At 39.1% G+C, this 18,193-nt stretch overlaps 1 protein-coding gene across 1 annotated transcript in view; it reads left to right on the plus strand.

Moving 5' to 3' along the window:
- The window catches only part of LOC148947182 (general transcription factor 3C polypeptide 1-like), a 193,899-nt gene that overhangs the window by 40,747 nt on the left and 134,959 nt on the right, over positions 1-18,193 (plus strand). Inside the window, exons 5-6 of the mRNA XM_089096918.1 lie at positions 10,318-10,564; positions 13,197-13,433. Coding sequence (XP_088953044.1) covers positions 10,318-10,564; positions 13,197-13,433 — 484 coding nt within the window. The remainder of the gene's footprint in view (positions 1-10,317; positions 10,565-13,196; positions 13,434-18,193) is intronic.

Consider the following 18,193-nt stretch of genomic DNA (forward strand, 5'->3'; position numbering starts at 1 on the left):
GAAGAAGAAGGTGCTTAAGTAGCGTAAACTTTATTAACAGTTTTAAGTAGACATTATTAATACGGCGCTTAAAGTAGTTTGTTAAAAATAAGGCTTCCGAAAAAGCGTAAACCTTGTTAACATCTGAGGATTATTAACATGACAGTTTTAATAGTGTGTTAAAAAAAACGTCACCAGAGTAACGCAAACCTTGTTTTCTGCTGAAAGCGAACGTTAATAACGTAACTCACAAAATTTTGTGCTATAAGTAATATTTCCGAAATAATGTAAACCTTACTTAGTGCTTAAAAAGACGTTAACACACTGGCTTTACAGTAGTGTGTTAAGAAGGAGGTTTTTCAAAGAACATAAACCGTTTGTACACTTTAAGTTGAATGCTACTCACATGATGATCAAATGAGGTGTTCAACATGAGTTGCGAAACTTTAAGTCTAACTGAGTTTTTCCATTGAATGAATGAAACAAGTATTGCAGAAAATGTTTACCTGAAGAAAAATAACCAACATTTATTTTGGAAAAATTAACTGTGCCCAAATTTATTTAGGTCTTTTGAAAGTGCCGTTTAAACTTAAGAGTTCGAAAACTCAAACGGTAAACTATATTTTACTTTGTCATCTCAATCATCATTTAAGGTTATTAAAAAACGAAGAAAAAAAATGTCAAAAATTTACTATCAAACTCTTATTTTGTAAAACCAACTGACAGTCGTTTATTCTTTGTTTCTATGATCATTAATTTTATTATTAAGTAAGAAGCTCATATATGTTGATAAGTGAATTTCGTCAATGCCTCTGCACCCTTGCTTACCTTAAAAGTCTATAAACCTTAATTTTGGTCACAAATTTTCTAGTGAATTTGTCCACTTATTTAGTCACACCTTTATATGCTCATTTATAATGTTACATTCTGATAAACATTTACAAGAAATATAGTAAACTGTTGAGGCAGGAAAACCAAGTTCGCCTCTTAGAAAAAACATCTAACACGATCTAAAGCTATCCAGATCTGATAAATATTGAAGTATTCACGTATTATTGAAATGAAAGATGTGAAATGACAACAAGTGAAATGATAGTTTTCGTAAAAATTGATATTCTCCTCTTTTTTTCCATAATTTTCTAGTTTGAAGGTTTTGAAGAGCTTGTCAAGGCGGTCTGAAAAATTTTCAGCAGGAATTCAGTTTTTTTTTCTTTTTTTTTTTACTCATATATCCATGTATTTCGTCGTATTATTTCATCACATCCTACACATCTTTCTATTGGCTACCATGGTATGGACAATATCTTTAGTTGATTGTCTTAGTCTTACTAATCTACCTCTTTTCTATTTGTAGATGGGGGAATTTCGTAAAATTGATATTTTTCTTTATTTTCTCAATAATGTTCTGGTTTGATGGTTTGACCAGCTTGTCAAGGCGTTCTCCTAAATCTTAGCATGATTTGAGGTTTTTTCTTGTTGTTTCCACATATACATCTTTTGTAATCACATCCTACACATCTTTCTATCTGCTACCATTGTATGGATAATGTCTCTTGATTTTCTTTGTTTAATAAATCTACATTTTTTTCATTTGTAGATGGGGGAATTTCGTAAAATTCATATTTTTCTCTATTTTCTCAATAATTCTCTGGTTTGATGGTTTGACCGGCTTATCAAGGCATTCTCCTAAATTTCAACATGTGTTAAAATTTGTTCTTTTTGTTTCCACATACACATCTTTCGTCATCACATCTTACACATTTTTCTGTCTATTTCTAGTTGATTTTCTTTGTTTTACTAATTTACCTTTCTTGCATTTGTTGATGGGAGAATTTTGTAAAATTGACATTTTTCTCTATTTTCTCAATAATTTTCTAGTTTGATGGTTTGACCAGCTTTTCAAGGTGTTCTTCTAAATCTGAGCAAGAATTAACATTTTTTCTTTTTATTTCCAAATTCACATATTTTGTCATCACATCCTACGCATCTTTCTATCTGCTACCATAATATGGCTTGTATCTCTAGTTGGTTTTCTGGTTCTAGGCGAATACCCCCCGGAAAATACCTCCCCGCATAAAATACCCCCCCCCCTCCGCGGAAAATACCCCCCGGAAAATAACCCCCCCCCCGTGGAAAATACCTCCCCGGAAAATACCCCCCGCGGAAAATACCCCCCCCCCCCGTGGAAAATAAGGCTTTCCAAATTTGAGAATTTTATTTGAGTTTTTTTTTTTTTTTATTTCCGTAGGGGGATGGAATTTTTGTACTTGTGTATTATGCGCCACTCACTCGAGTTTACGCTGTGTAAAATTCGAGAACACATCGGTTTTTTGTTAGTTTCTTCGTTACTTTAGAAATAAATTTGCGCTATAGATTTGCACATTAGGGGGGGGGGGGTAAGCATAGCGGGTCTGCATGCAAATTGTGTTTGGTATAATTATTCTGCATATTAGATAGATAGACAAATAAGTGTATTTTAAAGCCAAATATACGTCCATGATCACAGTAAAATAACATAATTGAATATAGTGAATGGGGTGTGTGTGTTTAACCCCCCGGAAAATGCCCTCCCCCACAAAAAATCCCGCTCCTTACGAAAAGTAACCCCCACGGAAAATACCCCCTCCTTGGAAAATACCCTCGTAGAAAATACCCCCCCCCCCCCCTGTGGAAAATAAGGTTTCTAAATTTGAAACTTTTATTTGAGTTTTTTTTTATAATTTTGTTGAAAAGTGCTAAGGAACGGGAAAAAGAGGAATTTACACACCAGAAGTGTCTTAAAAACTGTCTTTAAAAAAAGCAAATCCATTTGTGTTGAAAAGAATTCCATATGAACTTCTACAATTTTTGACAGTAGCAGGTGCCAAATTAAAAATAAAAATTGAAGAAGAAAAAAAAATTAGGCAAACAATCATCACAATTAAGCTAAAACATATGGCACCAAAAAGTTTAAGAAGGTTTGGCTATCATAGGCAGCACGATAGCGCTGTCTAAGTGAAGAACGATGTGGGCACAAAGTTTTTTTTTTTTTTTTCCTCCATACCCGGGCACTTCGTATCGAAGGAGTTGTCGTAGAATCTTCGAAAATGGCTCATTCGATTGGAAATTGGAGTGGCTAGTGCCCTTTTTGATAGTCGAAAGTGAATGGAAGGCAACTATCCCCCCCCCCCCACGTCCTTCATTCCCCCAAACCAACCAATCAAAATTTTGGGATAGCCATTTTGTTCAGTGTAGTTAATTTCCAGATAGAAATTATGTTTTTGTAGAGGACGCTCTCCCACAGCCCTCAGGGCAAGGGTTTTAAGTTATGCCCTGTGGGCATATAAGAACGATGTTGGCACAAGGTATTACTTATTATTTTTTTTTCTTTAGAGCAGGGCACCTTGTGTCGAAGAAGTTGCCGTAGAAACTTCGAAAAGGGCTCATTCATTGTTCAGCGTAGGGCCATTTTGTTCAGCGTAGTTGATTTCCAAATATAAATTATGTTTTGAGGAGGACACTCCCCCACAGCCATCAGGGCAAGGGTTGTAAGTTTTGCCCTGGGGGCATATAAGGTTTTTATAGAAGGCGAGAAACTTCAAAAAAGGCTCATTCGATTGGAAATTTAAAGGGCTAGTGCCATTTTTAATAGTCGAGAGTGATTGGAGGGCAACTAGCCTCTCCCCCCTCCCACGCCCATCATTCCCCCAAACATATCCAATCAAAATTTTGAGATAGCCATTTTGTTCAGCGTAGTTGATTTCCCGATAGAAAATATAATTTTGAGGAGGACACTCCCCCACAACCCTCGGGGCAAGAGTTTTAAGTTATGCCCTGTTGGCACAATGTATTATTTATTATTTCTTTCCTTTAGAACAGGGCACTTTGTATCGAAGAGGTTGTCGTAGAAACTTTGAAAAGGGCTCAGTCAATTGGAAATTGGAGTGGCTTGTGCCCTTTTTAATAGTCGAAAGTGATTTTAAGGCAACTAACTCTTCCACGCCCACCATTTCCCGAAACACATTCAATCAAAATTTTGAGATAGCCATTTTGTTCAGCGTAGTTGATTTCCAGATAGAAAATATATTGTTGAGAAGGACACTCCCTGACAACCCTCAGGGCCAGGGTTGTAAGTTATGGCCTGGGGGCATATAAGGTTTTATATAGAAGGCGTTGTCGTAGAAACTTCAAAAAAGGCTCATTCGATTGGAAATTCAAAGGGCTAGTGCCATTTTTAATAGTAGAAAGTGATTGGAGGGTAACTAGCCCCCTCCCCCACGTCCATCATTCACCAAAACGCATCCAATCAGAATTTTGAGATAACCATTTTGTTCAGCGTAGTTGATTTCCAGATAGAAAATATATTTTGAGGAGGATACTCCCCCACAACCCTCGGGGCAAGGGTTTTAAGTTATACCCTGAGGGCATATAAGAACGATGTTGGCACAATTTATCATTTTTTTTTTTCTTTAGAGCGGGGCACTTCTTATCGAAGAAGTTGTCGTAGAAACTTTGAAAAGGGCTTATTCAATTGGAAATTGGAGTGGCTTGTGCCCTTTTTAATAGTCGAAAGTGATTGGAAGGCACCAAACACCCCTTCCACGCCCATCAAGTCCCGACATACATCCCACCAAAATTTTGGGATAGCCATTTTTTTCAGCGTTGTTGATTTCCAGATAGAAATTATGTTTTTGAGGAGGGCACTCTCCCACAGCCTTCAGGGCAAGGGTTGTATGCTATGTCCTGGGGGCATATAAGGTTTTTTATAGAAAGCATTGTTGTAGAAGCTTCAAGAAAGGCTCATTCAATTGCAAATTCAAAGAGCTAGTGCCATTTTTAATAGTCGAAAGTGATTGGAGGGCAACTAGCAACCCCCCCCCCCACGCCCATCATTCCCCCAAACACATCCAATCAAAATTTTGAGGTAGCCATTTTGTTCAGCGTAGTTGATTTCCAGATAGAAAATATGTTTTTGGGTAGGACACTCCCCCACAACCCTCGGGGCAAGGGTTTTAAGTTATGCCCGGAGGGTATATACTAACTATGTTGGCACAATGTATTATTTATTATTTTTTTCCTTTGGAGCAGGTTACGTCGTATCGAAGAAGTTGTAGAAATTAAGTTTTTGAGGACGACACTCCCCCACAGCCTTCAGGGCAAGGGTTTTAAGTTATGCCCTAGGGGGCATATAAGGTTTTATAGAAGGAGTTGTCGTAGAAACTTCAAAAAAGGCTCATCTGATTGGAAATTTAAAGAGCTGGTGCTCGTGTTAATACCCGAAGGGGATTGGAAGGCAACTAACCCCCCTTTCAAGCTTATCATTTCCACAAAAACATTTGGCAAAAATTTTGATATAGCCATTCTAGTCAACATAGTTTTAAATCCCGGAATTTAGGTTTTTGAGGGTTAAAACCCCCTCAAATCCCTCAGGACAAGGGTTGTAAGTTATGCCCTGGGGGCATATAAAGTTTTTGTAGAAAATGTTGTGATAGAACCTTCTAAAAGGGCTCATTCGATTGGAAATTAAAATGGCTAGTGCCCTTTTTAATAGTCGAAAGTAATTGGAAGGCAACTAATACCCCCTTCCAAGTCCCCCTTTTCCCGAACACATCCAATCAACATTTTTAGATAGCCATTTTGTTCCACGCAGTTTAAAGTTCAGGAAATTGTACATTTGAGGAAGACACTCCCCCTCCCCCACAGTCTTCAGGGCAAGGGTTAAAAGTTATGCCCTGGGGGCATGTAATTCGATGGGGGCTCATTCGATTGGAAATTGGAGTGGCTAGTGCCCTTTTTAATAATCAAAAGTGATTGGAGGGCAAATAGCCCCCCCCCCTACGCCCATCATTCTCCCAAACACATCCAATACAATTTTGAGATAGCGATTTTGTTCAGCGTAGTTGATTTCCAGATAAAATACGTTTTTGAGGAGGACACTCCCCCACAACCCTCAGGGCAAGGGTTTTAAGTTATGCCCTGGGGGCATATAAGAACGATGTTGGTGCAATGTATTATTTATTAGTGTTTTCCTTTAGAGCAGGGCACTTCGTGTCGAAGAAGTTGTCGTAGAAACTTCGAAAAGGGCTAATTCAATTGGAAATTGGAGTGGCTTGTGCGCTTTTTTAATAGTCAAAAGTGATTGAAGGGCGACTAACACCCCTTCCACGCCCACCATTTCCCTCATTCGATTGGAAATTCAAAGGGCTAGTGCCTTTTTTAATAGTCGAAAGTGATAGAGGGCAACTAACCCGCCTCTCATGTCCACCTTTTCCCCAAACACATCTAATCAAAACTTTGAGATAGCCATTTTATTCAACGTAGTTTTAAGTTCTGGAAATTAAGTCTTTGAGGATGAAAACCGCATCACAGCCCTCAGGGCAAGGGTTGTAATTTATGCCCAGGGGGCATATAAGGTTTTTATATAACGCGTTGTCGTAGAAACTTCAAAAAGGGGTCATTCGATTGGAAATTGAAATGTCTAGTGCCCTTTTTAATAGTCAAATGTGATTGGAAAGCAACTAACACCCCATCCACGCCCACCATTTCCCCAAACACATTCAATAAAAATTTTGAGATAGCCATTTTGTTCAGCGTAGTTGATTTCCAGATAGAAAATAGGTTTTTGAGGAGGAAACTCCCCCACAACCCTCAGGGCAAGGGTTTTAAGTTATGCCCTGGGGGCATATAAGAACGATGTTTGCGCAACGTATTATTTATTATTTTTTTCCTTTAGAGCAGGGCACTTCGTATCGATAAAGTTGTCGTAGAAACTTCAGCCATTTTATTCAACGTAGTTTTATGTTCTAGAAATTAGGTATTTGTGGATGACAAACACCCCCCACCCCCACAGCACGCAGGGCCAGGGGTGTAAATGCGGCACCGGTGTCCGATCATTTTGGGATTGGCCGCGGTTTCGGATAAACGTAAAAATAGCTCATTAGATTGGACATTGAAATGGCTCGTACCCTTTTTAATAGTCGAAAGTGAGTGGAAAGCAACTAACACCCCTTCCACGCCCACCATTTCCACATTCACCATTTCCACCAAACACATCCAATAAAGAGTTTGAGATAGCCATTTTGTTCCAAGCAGTTCAAAGCTCAGGAAATTATACCTTTGAGCAGGACACTCCCCCCACATTCTTCAGGGAAAGAGTTATAAGTTATGCCCTTGGGTTATATAAGGTTTTTATTGAAATATTTGTCGTAGAAAATTGAAAAAGGGCTCATTCGATTGGAAATTCAAAGGGATAGTGCCCTTTTTAATAGTCGAAAGTGATTTGAAGGCAACTAACCCCTCTCTGACGCCCATCGTTTCTCCAAACACATCCAATCAATATTTTAGATAGCCATTTTATTCAACGTTAGTTGAAAGTTTTGGAAATTAGGTCTTTAAGGATAACAACCCCTCCCCACCCACAGCCCTCAGGACAAGGGTTGTAAGTTATACCCTGGGGGCGTATAAGGTTTTTATTGAAAGCGTAGATACTTCAAAAGGGCTCATTCAATTGGAAATTGAAAGGGCTAGTGCCTTTTTTTATAGTTGAAAGTGATTGGAGAGTGACTAGCGCCCCTCTCACGCCCACCATTTTCCCAAACACATCCAATCAAAATTTTGAGATATCCATTTTGTTCAACGTAGTTGAAAGTTCTTCAAATTCGGTCTTTTAGGATGATAACCCTCTTAGAGCCCTCAGTGCAAGGGTTGTAAGTTATGCCCTGGGGGCTTATAAAGTTTATATACAAAGTTGTTATAGAAATTTCAAAAAGGGCTCATTTGATTGAAAATTGAAATTGCCCTTTTTAATAGTCGAAAGTGAGTGGAGAGTAATTAACCCCACTCTCACGCCCACCATTTCTCCAAAAACATTCAATCAAAGTTTAGAGATAGCCATTTTATTCAACGTAGTTGAAAGTTCTGGAAATTATGCATTAAAGGATGACAAACCCCCCAGAGCCCTCAAGGCAAAGGTTTTTAGTTCTGCCCTGGGGGCATATAAGGTTTTTATAGATAGAGTTGTCGTAAAACTTCAAAAGGGACTCATTCAATTGGAAATTGAGAGGGCTAGTGCCCTTTGTAATAGTCGAAAGGGATTGGAGGTTAACTAACCCCCCTCTCACGCCTATCATTCCTCCAAACCCATCCAATCAAAATTTTCAGATAGCCATTTTGTTCAACGTAGTAGAAAGTTCTGGAGATTAGGTCTTTTAGAATGACACCGCCCCCAGTACTCAGGGCAAGGGTTGTGAATTATGCCCTGGGGGCATATAAGATTTTTATTGAAAGTTTTGTTGTAGAAACATCAAAAAGGGCTCATTTGATTGGAAATTGAAATTGCCCTTTTTAATAGTCAAAAGTGAGTGGAGAGTAATTAACCCCACTCTTACGCCCAGCATTTCTCCAAAAACATTCAATCAAAGTTTAGAGAAAGCGATTTTGTTCAACGTAGTTGAATGTTCTGGAAACTATGTATTTAAGGATGACAAACCCCCAAGAGCCCTAAGAGCAAAGGTTGTAAGTGATGCCCTGGAGGTATCTAAGGTTTTTATAGATAGAGTTGTCGTAAAACTTCAAAGGGGGCTCATTCAATTCGGAATTGAGAGGGCTAGTGCCCTTTGTAATAGTCGAAAGGGATTGGAGGTTAACTAACCCCCTCTCACGCCTATCATTCCTCCAAACCCATCCAATCAAAATTTTCAGATAGCCATTTTGTTCAACGTAGTAGAAAGTTCTGGAAATTAGGTCTTTTAGAATGACACCGCCCCCAGTACTCAGGGCAAGGGTTGTGAATTATGCCCTGGGGGCATATAAGATTTTTATTGAAAGTTTTGTTGTAGAAACATCAAAAGGGGTCATTTGATTGGAAATTGAAAGAGCTAGGGCCATTTTTAATAGTTGAAAGTGATTGGAGACCGACTACCACCCCTCTCATAACCATCATTTTTTCAAATACACCTAATTAAAATTTTAAGACAGCCATTTTGCTAAATGTAGTTGAAAGCTCACTAAATTCGGTCTTAGAGGATGACTACCACCCTGACGTATCTTAAAATAAGGGTTGTAATTTATTCTCTGGGTGTAAATAAGGTGTTTAGAAAAAGCGCTTTCATTGTATAATGGGCTCATTTGATTATAAATCGAAAGGCCTAGTGTCCTTTTTAATAGTCGAAAGTGATTGGAAGGCTTGACGTTTTTATAATAAAGATCAATGTGGGTATAATGTATTATTTTTTGTTGTTGTTGTTATTGTTTAGACCAGGGCACTTTGTATCGAAGGAGTTGTCGTAGGAACTTCGAAAAGGGCTGTCAGTTTAATATACATATACTGATATTTAGTAATCAAAATGTTAATATTATTCGATTTATTAAAGTTATAAAAGTAAAAATATTTATATTGTTTTTACCCCCCCCCCCTTCCGTGGAAAAGAAGGCTTTCCAAATTTGAGAATTTTATTTGAGTTTAATTTTTTTAATTTCTGTAGCGAGAAGGAGTTTTGTTACTTGTGTGTTATGGGTTCAAATATTACGCTAAAGTTCAAATTTTTTTCGAATCACAAAGCCTGTTTATTAGACTAGATAGCTCTTTTGAAAGTACTAAAAAAAAATTAGCATAAAGAGCGAAGTATTGACTAGGGGACGAACCCACTCATATACACTTCTGATTATTGTGGCTTCATACATCAGCTCATGGGTACTCTTGCAATGCAATCAAAAGTTGATTTTCCTTGTTTTCATTAAGTTGTTTTCTATAATTATGCGAACTTTCTTGTGTTCTAATAACAACACTAATTACTAATAAGCAAATACATATTTAAGATCACCATAAAAAGCTGCTTCTTTTACTGAATGATATCAATAGTTAGGCTCTTATACTTTCGTTATTGACAAGGACCGTTATTTACGCGTAATACACAAGTACCAAAATTCCATTCCAATACGAAAATTAAAAGGCGGTTTCCATGTTTCAAAAGGAATGGAAATGTTTTCTTTTTTTACGCGCATACATATTGTCTTATCACATCCTACTCATCTTTCTATATACTACCATAATATGGCTAGCATCTTCAGTTTCTTTTTTTTTGTACTACTGATCTACCTTTTTTTGCATTTGTAGATGGGGGAATTTCATAAAATTTATATTTTATATGTTTTCTTAATGATTTTCTGGTTTGATGGCTTGACCAGCTTGTCAAGGCGTTCTCCTAAATTTTAGCATGAGTTAAAAAATTTTCTTTTTCTTTCCACATTCAAATCTTTCGTCATCACACCCTACACATCTTTCTATCTACTACCATAATATCGATAGTATCTCTAGTTGCTTTTCTTTGTTCTACTAATCTAACTTTTTTGCATTTGTAGATGGGGGGATGCTTTAGTCTTGGTTGCCAGTCAAGCGAAGAGAAATCGTGCATTACTTGGTCCAAATTGGAACCCGACGTTTATTCTACATATAAATGCATACTTAATGGTGGAAAGAATTGGACGAGCGCGATACCTTGGAGAGCTAAGCGTGGGAAAATTAGGTCTTGGAGCATTAAATATGCCACTAAAGTCTAGTCACTACTATCGAAAGCCATTGTTGAAGCATAATCTCATTACTAAACAGGTAGTATATTTTCAGTTCCTATTATTTGTGGCATAGGTATCAGGTATTTTGGGACCCTCCATTCCTCTTACATTCTCAGTCAATCGTTAAAAAAAGTTGAATCCGTAACTTTGGGGAGGTTGAACGAAAATCAGTAACTGAAAATGAGATCCCAGTCTCTAAAATCCATTGACGCCCCAGACCACCTCTAATCCTTTTGAATAGTGATGCTTCTGATTAAGTTATAAATTTATAACATTAACAACAGTTAATGAATATCCTATGTGCTCTGTTCTATAGCCAACATCTTGCAGGACTTATTGTTGGGTTTGACAATTCGTAAAACAGTTATTCCTTCAAAACTCCTTCCAAGTCCCACAAGATAGTTTAATTAAATCTAACGGGTCCCAATCGACTCACTGTCACTCACCACATGGGTCAGTTATATTTATTTAGACTTACGAAAGCGTATATTGGGAGCCTGCAGCAACGTGGTTATAAACCATGAGTCAAACCATTATGCAAAAATTAACGGCACTGAACCATCAGATCTTGAGCTGAAAGAACATATAAAGCAAAAACTGAACCTCATTCTTTAGAACCAAGAATAATAGAAAAGAAAAATGGTGATAGTGAAGCAAAGTCAGACAGAGAAGGAGTAAGTAGTACAAGTTGCACAAAGCACTGAATTTAATGAATGAATGAATGATTTTTATTACCCATCTTCATCAATACAAAAAAGTAAAATTGTATTTGAGAGAAAATGAAAAGAAAACAAAAAAACACATTGAACAAATGAACAACTTAAATTAATACTTCAATAAAAAAAAAAAAAAAAACAATGGCGAAACTATTTACATAAAAAGACAACCATTACACATTAATGACTATAGCCTCAAACATACTATGCGTTAGATCTAAAGATTTCAGGAACTTTTCCCTCCTGGTCGCGATCACGACGAAGGGGTCATCGAGTCCGTAACGTGCTGAAATCTGGCGGTTTCTTGGCCAGGAGGGAAGGTTAGGCAGATATTTTGCAAACTTATAGAACACTGTACGGATTGTTTTTTTATCATCAAAAGTAAACAAAGACCAGAAAGGTGACAAAGCTAAGATATGAGGGGTGGCAAAGGAATTGAAGATCCGTGCTAGAATGCGGCGGTTATATAGGCGTTTGCATGACAAAGTCATCCCATACGCTTTTCGGACTTTCTGTTTGACATCATTTATTAGACAGGACCGGGTAGCTTTAAGATTAGACCCAATTGGCAAACCAAGGTAAGTCATTGATGCTGCTGCAGTAACAGTACCTAGTGCAAATATGACAGGCACCAACTCTTTCTTACAACAATTAAAGACGACCACCTCGCTTTTGCTGGAGTTAAATTCTAGGCCTTTGTTAGCACATTCGTTTGACAAAACTCTGAAATTACTCTCTATGCCACTGACGGATCTACTCAGATTTAAGATGTCGTCGGCATAATTAACAAGAGACAAATCAATTCCACGAAAAATAAAGCACGTTTTCACGGTCTTCTTAGCCTCGATGATACTGTTATTATAAAAAGGCGGTGATGATAAAGCCCCTTGGCGAATGCCTTTTCGTACTGGTATGAGGAAATCGGATGCAGTCGGGCTCTGGTTTTTTAGTACCCTTACTCTAACCTTCAACTTAAAATACATGTTCCTATAAGTAGCAATTATAGATCTCTCAAGACCTCTCTTAAACGCAGAGACAAGCAGTTGTGCATGGATACCCGAATCAAAAGCCCCGCGGACGTCATGGCCTGCAAGTACCACGGTTTCTCCTTTAGCCTCTGCATCCAACAAAACATTAGACAATAGGCTATGCAGAGACAATAGGCTCTCTGAGTATAATGAAATGAACAAAGGAGACCACTTGTGCGGGTTTGATTACTTCGTCTGTTCGTGATGTTGGCAGTGAGTGAACCATTACGATAGCACTGAGATATCGATGTGTCGTTGCTCATACCCAACTGCCCCCTAACAAACTTAATTAAATTATCTTCAACTTTTTTTTTACTTTGCCCTTCTTGTAGTAGTCCGTGCACAATAAGTTTCAGACGACGATATTTCACGTCGATAAGTAGAAGCTGTTTCTCAAGGATTGGGCATTTATCGACACATTCTCTGATTTGTTTTTGCGGATTTACGGATTTTTACGGATCTCTGGCAATACCTTCCGTTCTCATCGACGTAATCTCAGAAGCAACTCGGTCAAGCTTATTGCTTAATTCGGCCTGCTTAGCAATAATAGCATCCAATTTACCATCTAAATTTGTTTGAACTCTTTTAACGATGTCTGTGTGAAGTTGGCCATACTAAACCTTGATTGCAAATTTGCTTGAGGGGGAACAGTAATTAGCAATTCTGTTGCTATTTAAAAACCAATACCATCAAATGGAACTTACTGGCGTGGGGATCTCTGAATATCCCCCGCTAACCAAATTTAGCTAAAAATAATAGTATATCTATATCGTACTATCTCTTTCTAGATCCAGTTAAGGATAGGGATAAGGAATCGCTTAGGAATCAGTACTCTGGGGTAGAATCGGGAAACCTTTCGACTTGCTATCATTGCTGGTCTTCTAATAGCTTAATTTTAGTTTACTTTATCTGATTTTATTTCTAGGGGTTTTTCTCCAGAAATACTCAAGGGAAGTTGGTCTCGTGTTTACTATTACATTTAACAAGATTCTATATTGAATATATTCCTAATCTAATGCTCGACTACATACATCTTGTGAAGTATCTTAAAACTATCCCGAATCATACTATGCTTGCAGAGGAGGCAAGAAATCAGGTTTCAAGGCCTTTAAAGAAGATGTTAAGGTTTCCAGGATTAAAGAAGCACGCATTGACTTCCGAGGTATTTTTTTCTCTTTTTGTCATTTCTATTCTGTCCTTTTGTATTCCTAACTGGAACGTAAGCTGAGTTATATTTCAGTGGAGAATTTCAGGTTGCTAGAGCTCAAGCAAAATAGAGAGCAACATGGTAAGTATAGTAATTATTAATAACGATATTTTTATTTCAACGCTTCATACAAAGACATGTAAATGCTCGAAGGAGTTAATGGACAAAAGAAAACAAACAGAAAAATAGCCCAACGCTACGAAACAAAATTATACTGTGATAAAACGAAAGCAAAATTCATGAGTCAAAATTCATGACTCCAAAAGTCAATTTTGGAGGGAAAACCAAAAATACTCAGAATCCAAAATAAATGCGATCTGCCTCAAGGGGACGGCACAGAGGCCCTTCGTTCCCCAACATCTGAGGGCAGGGGAGGGAGGGGGGTCAATTTTGAGTGGACAACCAAAAACAATAAGGGGCGACAAAAAATAGGGTCCTGCTCCATGGGACGGCACAGAGGCCCTTCCGTCCCCCATTTCTGAGGACAGGGGAGGGGCGGGGGGTCAATTTGGGTGGTAAAAAAAAAAATACTCAGAATCGAAATTAACTAGGCACGGTCTCACGGGGAAGGCACATAGTCCCTTCATTTCCCCATTTCGCCGGGCAGGGGAGGGGGGATGATATTGTGGAGGTAAAAGAACAAATAATCAGAATCGAAAATAAACTGTATCTGTCTCAAGGGCAAGGCTCGGAGGCCCTTCGTTCCCCCATTTCTGAGGGCAGGGGAGGGGGTCAATTTTGGAGGGAAAGCCAAAAATACTCAGAATCGAAAATAAATGGGATCTGCCTCAAGGGCAAGGCTCAGAGGCCCTTCGTTCCCCCATTTCTGAGGGCAGGGGAGGTGGGGGGACAATTTTGGACGGAAAACCAAAAAAACTCAGACTACAAAATTAACGGGATCTGCCGCAAGGGGAAGGCTCAGAGGCCCTTCGTTCCCCAATTTCTGAGAGCAGGGGAGGGGGGGAGTCAATCTTGGGGGGAAAAACAAAAGTGCTCAGAATCTAAAATAAATGGGATCTTCCTCAAGGGGAAGACTCAGAGGCCCTTCATTCCCCCATTTCTGAGGGCAAGGGAGGGGGGTCAATTTTGGAGGGGAAACAAAAAATGCTCAGAATCGAAGATAATTTCCATTCGTCTTAGTTTTTTTTAACGATGCTCCTTATTTCTAGTTGAAAATGCTTATTTTTTTAATTTAATTGGGAATGAAAAGTCAAACTCTAACATAAAGAACAAGATATTTTGGAGGGGGTAGCTAACTTCATATACGGGATAATTTCCATTCGTCTTAGTTTTTAACGATGCTCCTTATTTCTAGTTGAAAATGTTTATTTTTTTAATTTAATTGGGAATGAAAAGTCAAAGTCTAACATAAAGAACAAGGTATATCGGAGGGGGTAGCTAACTTCATATACGAGATAATTTCCATTCGTCTTATTTCTTAACGATGCTCCTTATTTCTACTTGAAAATGCTTATTTTTTAATTTAATTGGGAATGAAAAGTCAAAGTCTAACATAAAGAACAAGGTATTTCGGAGGGGTAGCTAACTTCATATACGGGATAATTTCCATTCGTCTTAGTTTTTAACGATGCTCCTTATTCCTAGTTGAAAATGCTTATTTTTTTAATTTAATTGGGAATGAAAAGTCAAAGTCTAACATAAAGAACAAGGTATTTCGGAGGGGGATAGCTCACGTCATATACAGGGTAATTTCCATTTGTCTTAGTTTTTTACGATGGTCCTTATTTCTAGTTGAAAATGCTTATTTTTTAATTTAATTGGGAATGAAAAGTCAAAGCCTAACATAAAGAACAAGGTATTTCGGAGGGGGTAGCTAACTTCATATACGGGATAATTTCCATTCGTCTTAGTTTTTAACGATGCTCCTTATTTCTAGTTGAAAATGCTTATTTTTTAATTTAATTGGGAATGAAAAGTCAAAGTGCCAGAATGGTTTAAATCCACTAGCTTTGAAGTGGGGTCTCAGTACACCAGCGAGAATGGTTGAAATCCACTAGCTCAGAAGTGGGGTCTTAGTCCACCAGCCAGAATGGTTGAAATCCATTAGCTCAGAAGTGGGGTCTTAGTCCACCAGCCTGAATGGGTGAAATTCACTAGCTCAGAATTGGGGTCTTAGTCCACCAGCCTGAATGGTGGAAATGCACTAGCTCAGTATTGGGGTCTTAGTCCACCAGCCTGAATGATGGAAATCCACTAGCTCAGTATTGGGGTCTCAGTCCACCAGCCTGAATGGTGGATATTCACTAGCTCAGAATTGGGGTCTTAGTCCACCAGCCTGAATGGTGGAACTTCACTAGCTCAGTATTGGGGTCTTAGCTCACCAGCCCGAATAGTTGAAATTCACTAGCTCAGAATTGGGGCCTTAGTCACTGTTCAGATTGGAGCGTTGGGGTCCAACTATCTGGGCTTTATTTGTCAGGGCCTGACTGCTAAGTGATGGAGATGAGCTCGATTGGGACCCAATTGTGAAAATGGAAAACAAAAAACAAAAATATATTGTTGGTATGTGTGTAGAGCATGGCATGGTTACCGCTAGGGCAACAGTCTAACCATTGACGGTTTTAGGTATCCGTGTATGAGTTCTAAGGCGAGAGTGGAAGTTGGGACAAATTTTTGGAGGTGCCCACCTCACCTGCCCAGAGTCTCAGGCAAGTGAGCCTAAATTTGAAAAAGTGGAAATTGGCTCAGATGTTCTAAACTGAGCTGAGACAATGAATAGATACTATAGAGAAAGTGACTGGAGACGCTGGGCATCCGTGAACAAGTGCTATATTGAGAGAGGAATTGGGGATGACATTTGGGGGCACCTACCCGCCTAGAGTCTCTGGCAACTGATCCAAAAATTAAAAAAACACACAGAAACGACACACACAAAGAGACGAATCACACACACAGAGGACAAACACACAGAAACAACACATAGAGACGACACAAGCACAGAGACGAAGCACACACACAGAGTCAATACACACAGAGAGACGAGACACACACACAAAAATGACAAACACACATAGAGACGACACACACAAAGAGACGTCACACACACACACAGAGACGAAACACACATAGAGACAACACACACACACAGAGAGACAACATCCACACAGAGACGACACACACACAAAGAGACGTCACACTCAAAGTGACGACTTACACATAGAGACGACAAACACACAGAGACGACAAACACACAGAGACGACACACATAGAATATCGACACACACACACAGAGACGACACACTCAAAGTGACGACTTACACATAGAGACGACACACACACAGAGACGACAAACACACAGAGACGACACACATAGAGAGACGACACACACACAGAGACGACAAACACACAGAGACAACACACAAAGAGACGACACACGCACAGAGAGGACAAACAGACAGAAACGACACACACACAGATACGAAATACCCACAGAGACGACACATGCACAGAGACGACACACACACACACAGAGTCCACTCACACACAGAGAGGACAAACACACAGAGACGACAGACACAAAGAGAATAATCACACACTGAGATGACAAACACCCAAAAATGACACAGAGAGACGACACAAGCACAGAGACGATACACACACAGAGAGACAAGACATGGCGTATCAGATGAAAAAATTTAGGTCGTATGATCAATTTAATTTATTTTTTTTAATAAAATTGTTTTTTTAGTAAGGACACTCAAGACAAAACGCACAGAGAGAGAACACACACACACAGATACGAAACACACATAGAGACGACACATGCATAGAGACAACACACACACACAGAGACGACACCCATACAGAGATGACACACACACAGAGACGACACAAACACAGAGACGACACCCATACAGAGATGACACACACACAGAGACGACACAAACACAGAGACGACATATTCAAAGTGACGACTTACACATAGAGACGACACAAGCTCGATTGGGACCCCATTGTGAAAATGGAAAACAAAAAACAAAAATATATTGTTGGTATGTGTGTAGAGCATGGCATGGTTACCGCTAGGGCAACAGTCTAACCGTTGACGGTTTTAGGTATCCGTGAATAAGTTCTAAGGCGAGAGTGGAAGTTGGGACAAATTTTTGGAGGTGCCCACCTCACCTGCCCAGAGTCTCAGGCAAGTGACCCTAAATTTGAAAAAGTGGAAATTGGCTCAGATTTTCTAAACTGAGCTGAGACAATGAATGGATACAATAGGGAAAGTGACTGGAGACGCTGAGCATCCGTGAAAAAGTGCTAAATTGAGAGAGGAATTTGGGACAATATTTGGGGGTGCCCACCCGCCCAGAGTCTCCGGCAGGTGACCCAAATATTTAAAAAACACACAAAGCCGACAGACACAAAGAGACGAATCACACACAGAGAGGACAAACACACAAAAACGACACATAGAGACGACACATGCACAGAGACGATACACACACACAGAGTCAACGCACACAGAGAGACGAGACACACACACAGAAATGACAAACACACATTGAGACGACACACACAAAGAGACGTCAGACATACACACACAGATACGAAACATACATAGATACGACACACATAGAGGCAACACACACACACACAGAGACGACACACTCAAAGTGACGATTTACACATAGAGACGACACACACACAGAGACGACAAACACACAGAGACGACACACACACTCAAAGTGACAACT

The sequence above is a fragment of the Artemia sp. Qi Xiang Cuo genome, chromosome 11 (genome assembly GCF_049724085.1).
Source record: "Artemia sp. Qi Xiang Cuo chromosome 11, ASM4972408v1, whole genome shotgun sequence".
Taxonomy (NCBI): domain Eukaryota; kingdom Metazoa; phylum Arthropoda; class Branchiopoda; order Anostraca; family Artemiidae; genus Artemia; species Artemia sp. Qi Xiang Cuo.